This window comes from Gobio gobio (assembly GCF_949357685.1).
Source record: "Gobio gobio genome assembly, chromosome: 5".
In the NCBI taxonomy this organism is placed as follows: domain Eukaryota; kingdom Metazoa; phylum Chordata; class Actinopteri; order Cypriniformes; family Gobionidae; genus Gobio; species Gobio gobio.
The window spans coordinates 1,092,302-1,099,801 of NC_137101.1; the positions used below are offsets into that span (position 1 = coordinate 1,092,302).

Below are 7,500 nucleotides of genomic sequence, written 5' to 3' on the forward strand. Positions count from 1 at the left end.
GAGTGCGAGTGAGAGAGTGTGAGTGAGAGAGTGAGTGAGTGAGTGAGTGTGAGAGTGAGTGTGAGAGTGAGTGTGAGAGTGAGTGAGTGAGTGTGTGTGTGTAAGTGAGAGAGTGTGAGAGTGAGTGAGTGTGTGTGTGTGAGTGAGTGAGTGTGATAGAGTGAGTGTGATAGAGTGAGTGTGTATATATCTGACTACTGATACCTGTGTGATTTCCGGCGAGACCTGAAGCGACGGCAGATACTCCTGCAGGAACTGAACACACTCCGGCCCCTGTGAACACCACACACACACACACACACCGCGTTACACACAGCCTGACTGATGTCATCACTCAGCGTCACGTTCTCTCTCAAACACTCACTCTTTTGAGATGAATCATGTGCAGAGTCAGCGTGCACTCCGACAGCGTCTGCAACAGAAGAGCCCATCATCACACATCACGTCACATTACACACACACACACACACACGCTTTATAAAAGCCTCGCCTCACTCACCAGAACCGTCTGGGCATCTGAAAGGTCAAAGGTTGGTTTGAGAGGGGCCATGAAGCATGCTGGGACGATATGCTTATAGATGAAATCTGGAAATCCCACCAAACCGTCTTTCCCACCTGAGAGAGAGAGAGAGAACGTGTTATAGTTTTTATGAATCAAATGTGTCAGAGAGTGAGTGTGTGTGAGAGTGTCAGAGAGTGAGTGTGTGACTGTGTGTGTGTGTGACTGTGTGTGTGTGTGTGTGTGTGTGAGAGAGAGAGTGTCTGAGAGTGAGAGAGAGAGAGTGTGTGAGTGTCTGAGAGTGAGTGTGTGTGAGAGTGTCAGAGAGTGAGTGTGTGAGACTGAGAGAGTGAGTGTGTGAGAGCGAGTGTGAGTGTTTTTGAGAGAGAGTGTGAGTGTGAGAGCAAGTGTGTGTCTGTGTGTGTGAGAGTGTGTCTGAGTGAGTGAATGTGTGAGTGTGTCAGAGAGTGAGTGTGTGAGACAGAGAGTGAGTGTGTGAGACCGAGTGTGAGTGTGTCTGAGAGAGAGTGTGAGTGTGAGAGTGAGTGTGAGCGAGTGTGAGTGAGAGCGAGTGTGTGTGTGTGAGAGTGTGTGTGAGTGAGTGAATGTGTGAGTGTGTCAGAGAGAGCGAGTGTGTGAGTGTGTCAGAGAGAGCGAGTGTGAGAGCGAGTGTGAGAGCGAGTGTGTGAGTGAGAGCGAGTGTGTGAGCGAGTGTGTGTGTGAGAGAGCGAGTGTGTGAGTATGAGAGCGAGTGTGTGAGAGAGTGAGTGTGTGAGTGCGAGTGTGTGAGTGTGAGAGCGAGTGTGTGAGTGCGAGTGTGTGAGTGTGAGAGCGAGTGTGTGAGTGTGAGAGCGAGTGTGTCTGAGTGTGTGTGAGTGTGAGAGCGAGTGTGTGAGTGTGTGTGAGTGTGAGAGCGAGTGTGTGAGTGTGTCTGAGTGTGTGAGTGAGTGTCTGAGTGAGTGAGTGAATGTGTGAGTGTGTCAGAGAGAGCGAGTGTGTGAGAGCGAGTGTGTGAGTGTGAGTGTGTGTGTGAGTGAGAGCGAGTGTGTGAGTGTGAGTGTGTCTGAGTGAGTGAATGTGTGAGTGTGTCAGAGAGAGCGAGTGTGTGAGTGAGTGAGAGCGAGTGTGTGAGTGTGTCTGTGTGTGTGAGAGTGTGAGTGTGTCTGAGTGAGTGAATGTGTGAGTGTGTCAGAGAGAGCGAGTGTGTGAGAGCGAGTGTGTGAGTGAGTGAGAGCGAGTGTGTGAGTGAGTGAGAGCGAGTGTGTGAGAGCGAGTGTGTGAGTGTGTGTGTGTCTGTGTGTGTGAGAGTGTGAGTGTGTCTGAGTGAGTGAATGTGTGTGTGTCAGAGAGAGCAAGTGTGTGAGCGAGTGTGTGAGTGTGAGAGCGAGTGTGAGTGAGAGCAAGTGTGTGTGAGAGTGTGAGTGTGTCTGAGTGAGTGAATGTGTGAGTGTCAGAGAGAGCGAGTGTGTGAGTGTCAGAGAGAGCGAGTGTGTGTGTGAGTGAGAGAGCGAGTGTGTGTGTGAGAGCGAGTGTGTGAGAGAGTGAGTGTGTGAGTGTTTTTGAGTGAATGTGTGAGTGTGAGAGCGAGTGTGTGAGTGTGAGAGCGAGTGTGTGAGTGAGAGCGAGTGTGTGTGTGAATGTGAGCGAGTGTGTGTGTGAGAGCGAGTGTGTGAGAGAGTGAGTGTGTGAGTGTGAGAGCGAGTGTGTGAGAGCGAGTGAGTGTGAGAGCGCGAGTGTGAGAGAGCGAGTGTGTGAGAGTGAGTGTGTGAGTGTCTGAGAGTGTGTGTGTGAGATTGTGTGAGTGTGTCAGAGAGAGCGAGTGTATGAGTGTGAGAGAGCGAGTGTATGAGTGTGAGAGAGCGAGTGTGTGAGAGCGAGTGTGTGTGAGTGTCTGAGTGTGTGTGTGAGAGTGAGAGTGTTTGAGAGTGAGAGTGTGTGTCTGAGAGAGTGAGTAAGAGAGTGTGTGTGTGTGTGTGTGTGTGTCTGAGAGAGTGTGTGAGTGTGTCTGAGAGAGTGTGAGTGTGTGTGTGTCTGAGAGAGTGTGAGTGTGTGTGTGTGTGTGTGTGTGTGTGTGTCTGAGAGAGTGTGAGATTGTGTCTGAGAGAGTGAGTGTATGAGTGTGAGAGCGAGTGTGTGAGAGCGAGTGTGTGAGAGCGAGTGTGTGAGTGTGAGAGCGAGTGTGTGAGTGTGAGAGCGAGTGTGTGAGAGTGTGAGAGTGTGTGTGAGAGTGAGAGAGTGTTTGAGAGAGTGAGTAAGAGTGTGTCTGAGAGTGTGACTGAGCGTGTCTGAGAGAGTGAGTGTGTGAAAGTGTGTGTCTGTGAGAGTGTGTCTGAGAGAGTGTGAGATTGTGTCTGAGAGAGCGAGTGTATGAGTGTGAGAGCGAGTGTGAGAGAGTGTGTGTGAGAGTGAGAGTGTTTGAGAGTGAGAGTGTGTGTCTGAGAGAGTGAGAGTGTGAGTGTTTGAGAGTGAGAGTGAGTGTCTCAGAGAGTGAGTGTGTGAAAGTGTGTGTCTGTGAGAGTGTGTCTGAGAGAGTGTGAGATTGTGTCTGAGAGAGCGAGTGTATGAGTGTGAGAGCGAGTGTGAGAGAGTGTGTGTGAGAGTGAGTGTTTGAGAGTGAGAGTGTGTGTCTGAGAGAGTGAGTAAGAGTGTGTCTGAGAGTGTGAGTGTGTCTGAGAGTGTGTGTGAGTGTTTCTGAGTGTGTCAGAGAGTGTGTGAGTGTGTCTGTGAGAGAGCGAGTGTTTGAGAGTGAGTGTCTGAGAGTGTGTGAGAGTGTGTCTGAGAGTGTGTGTGAGTGTGTCTGAGAGAGTGTGTCTGAGAGAGTGTGTGTCTGAGAGAGTGAGAGAGTGTGAGTGTGTCAGAGTGTGTCAGAGTGTGAGAGAGAGCGAGTGTGAGTGAGTGTGTGTGTGAGTGCGTGTGAGAGAATGAGTGTGTGAAAGTCATGTGATCTCGTACCCCAGAGCTCCACCAGTCTGGAGAGAATAATGAAGCAGGTCTTCTGGGCGACGGGGTCAGGGAAGTCCACGGCTCCCTGGATGATGGTGAACAGCACACGCTCGATGTTCTCCGCTCCTGCCACACACACACACACACACACACACACACAGTCAGCTGATGTGGTCAGGACACACCGGTTGGTCGGTCGGGTGTGTTCTGGAGTGGGCGGCTCACCCTGATTGGCCATGACCTCGTTCATGCCGCTGCTGGCGATGGTCTGGAGGAAGCAGAAGTAGCTCCGCCTCAGCATCTGCTTCTCCAGCGCCGCAGTCTGATCGTTCTCCTCGGCGGGCCGGGACAGAACCTCGAATATGGCCATGACCAGAGGCATGAAGACCTCCTGGAGGAAGGGGGACACCTGGTTCTGGAGGAGAGAGGGCCGGCTCAGATTAGATTAGGGCGAGTCAGCTGACCATTATTTTGGTGATCTGAAGTCGATTGGATGTGGGGCTGCAACAACTAATCAAACTAGTCAAAATTCTTCCTGGCACTCTTTTTTTCGTATCATACATGTTAGTAATTATCATAAATTAGGTGTCATTTGAAAGCTTACGAACTCAAAATTCATCTTGTGAACACCGTTTTGAAATTGGACGCTGCGTTACCATGGAAACGGTACTTTAAATTCTTCTAGCAGGCTCCTCCCCCTAGTGGGCGGTGTCATGTTTCATATTATAACATTTATTTTAACTACTTTATAATCAAAACCTTTTCTAATCTTGACTTAACACATATCGTCGGAAAGCTCTGAGTCTCAAGGGTTCATATTTGGTGACTGTTTTGTGATGGAAGTGACATCTGGACAGAAATGTACAGGAAAATGCATCAAAAAACAATCAATGCAATGTGGACGACACCCGGTGGCTGTATATCGATATTTGTGCCCAATACTTGTATATATAGAAATCGATATTTGTGTCATGTTCGGCAGCGGCTGATCTTAAAGTGACAGTAGCACTGATGATGCCTGTCATTAATGTTCATCACAGAACAAAGGGAACAGAGACAAGTGTAGCTTTAATGATGATTCATCTATATTTCACTTATTATTTATGCAGTTAAGAAAGGTGTTGATAACTTTCTGTGTAGATTATGTCTATCAGGGAAGGCCGTGGGTAAATATAACATTTATTATAATGGATTTGTGTAAAGATTGTGTTTTTTTCAAAGTTATTTTTATTTTTTAAAGCCTAATAAATGTGGAAATTGGTATCTTTCCGTTATACTGTAATGTTACATCATTAATGTTTCATAGAAATTTCATTCATAAAAACATGCCATTACAACACATATTTAAAATATGCTGTCTTTAAACTGTTTCTACATTAAATAATAAATTATTACAAAATCAAAATATTAAAAACTCCAATGTTTTTTAATTGCAATTAATCATGATTATTACAGAAAAAAAAATGGATTTTTTTGTGATTCTCTCATTTAAATCAAGGAAAGGTGCCAGCCCTAGATTTGCAAGTGGCACGGTTGATGTGGTTGAATGGTGACGGCTCTAGATTTGCAAGTGGCACGGTTGATGTGGTTGAATGGTGACGGCTCTAGATTTGCTATTGGCACGGTTGATGTGGTTGAATGGTGACGGCTCTAGATTTGCTATTGGCACGGTTGATGTGGTTGAATGGTGACGGCTCTAGATTTGCTAGTGGCACGGTTGATGTGGTTGAATGGTGACGGCTCTAGATTTGCAAGTGGCACGGTTGATGTGGTTGAATGGTGACGGCTCTAGATTTGCAAGTGGCACGGTTGATGTGGTTGAATGGTGACGGCTCTAGATTTGCAAGTGGCACGGTTGATGTGGTTGAATGGTGACGGCTCTAGATTTGCAAGTGGCACGGTTGATGTGGTTGAATGGTGACGGCTCTAGATTTGCTAGTGGCACGGTTGATGTGGTTGAATGGTGACGGCTCTAGATTTGCAAGTGGCACGGTTGATGTGGTTGAATGGTGACGGCTCTAGATTTGCAAGTGGCACGGTTGATGTGGTTGAATGGTGACGGCTCTAGATTTGCAAGTGGCACGGTTGATGTGGTTGAATGGTGACGGCTCTAGATTTGCAAGTGGCACGGTTGATGTGGTTGAATGGTGACGGCTCTAGATTTGCTATTGGCACGGTTGATGTGGTTGAATGGTGACGGCTCTAGATTTGCTAGTGGCACGGTTGATGTGGTTGAATGGTGACGGCTCTAGATTTGCAAGTGGCACGGTTGATGTGGTTGAATGGTGACGGCTCTAGATTTGCTAGTGGCATGGTTGATGTGGTTGAATGGTGACGGCTCTAGATTTGCAAGTGGCACGGTTGATGTGGTTGAATGGTGACGGCTCTAGATTTGCAAGTGGCACGGTTGATGTGGTTGAATGGTGACGGCTCTAGATTTGCTATTGGCACGGTTGATGTGGTTGAATGGTGACTGCTCTAGATTTGCTATTGGCACGGTTGATGTGGTTGAATGGTGACTGCTCTAGATTTGCTATTGGCACGGTTGATGTGGTTGAATGGTGACTGCTCTAGATTTGCTATTGGCACGGTTGATGTGGTTGAATGGTGACTGCTCTAGATTTGCTATTGGCACGGTTGATGTGGTTGAATGGTGACTGCTCTAGATTTGCTATTGGCACGGTTGATGTGGTTGAATGGTGACTGCTCTAGATTTGCTATTGGCACGGTTGATGTGGTTGAATGGTGACTGCTCTAGATTTGCTATTGGCACGGTTGATGTGGTTGAATGGTGACTGCTCTAGATTTGCTATTGGCACGGTTGATGTGGTTGAATGGTGACTGCTCTAGATTTGCTATTGGCACGGTTGATGTGGTTGAATGGTGACGGCTCTAGATTTGCTATTGGCACGGTTGATGTGGTTGAATGGTGACTGCTCTAGATTTGCTATTGGCACGGTTGATGTGGTTGAATGGTGACTGCTCTAGATTTGCTATTGGCACGGTTGATGTGGTTGAATGGTGACTGCTCTAGATTTGCTATTGGCACGGTTGATGTGGTTGAATGGTGACTGCTCTAGATTTGCTATTGGCACGGTTGATGTGGTTGATGTGGTTGAATGGTGACTGCTCTAGATTTGCTATTGGCACGGTTGATGTGCTTGAATGGTGACGGCTCTAGATTTGCTAGTGGCACGGTTGATGTGGTTGAATGGTGACGGCTCTAGATTTGCTAGTGGCACGGTTGATGTGGTTGAATGGTGACGGCTCTAGATTTGCTAGTGGCACGGTTGATGTGCTTGAATGGTGACTGCTCTAGATTTGCTAGTGGCACGGTTGATGTGGTTGAATGGTGACGGCTCTAGATTTGCTAGTGGCACGGTTGATGTGGTTGAATGGTGACGGCTCTAGATTTGCTAGTCGCACGGTTGATGTGGTTGAATGGTGACGGCTCTACCTTAAACTTGGCTGTGATCTGACTGATGAGCGGGATGAACTCCTGCAGGTCTTTAGGCTCGCAGTCCTTCAGCATGTGCTGAGACGCCGCGGGGATGAAGGGCAGCACCTCTTCCTCCAGACAGATGATCATGCGGTGGAGGAAGGAGCGAACTGCGCTGCGAAGCGGCCCTCGCTGGACGGGGCAGCTGAGCGCGGGCAGGAAGGTCTGCAGGCAGTCCAGATAAACCTCAGAGCAGCCGCACTGCTTCACAGTCTGCTTGTTGCTGAACGCCTTACTGGTGCGACTGAGGGAGAGGAACAAACTGCTGGAAATACTGGACACACACCCATCTGAAGCCTGTTAAACTCTTAACTGTCACCGTCCCTTTTTTCGTATAATATGTTTTAGTAATTATCATAAATTAGGTATTATTCGAAAGCTTACAAACTCAAAATTCATCCTGTGAAAACCGTTTTGAAATTGGACATTGCGTTACTTTGGAAACAGTACTTTAAATTCTTCTAGCTGGCTCCTCCCCCTAGTGGGCGGTTTCATGTTTCAACATGTATTTTAACTACTTTATAATCAAAATCTTTTCTAATCTTGACTGAACACATAT

General features: G+C 47.6%; 1 protein-coding gene across 2 annotated transcripts in view; it reads right to left on the bottom strand.

Annotated features, from left to right (window-relative positions):
* xpot (exportin, tRNA (nuclear export receptor for tRNAs)) overlaps positions 1-7,500 on the bottom strand; it is a 42,862-nt gene that overhangs the window by 4,339 nt on the left and 31,023 nt on the right. For both annotated transcript variants that reach the window (XM_079817686.1, XM_079817687.1), the window contains 6 exons: positions 6,900-7,185; positions 3,668-3,857; positions 3,452-3,568; positions 500-615; positions 365-412; positions 205-273 (listed from right to left, as the gene is read on the bottom strand). In XM_079817686.1, coding sequence (XP_079673812.1) covers positions 205-273; positions 365-412; positions 500-615; positions 3,452-3,568; positions 3,668-3,857; positions 6,900-7,185 — 826 coding nt within the window. The remainder of the gene's footprint in view (positions 1-204; positions 274-364; positions 413-499; positions 616-3,451; positions 3,569-3,667; positions 3,858-6,899; positions 7,186-7,500) is intronic.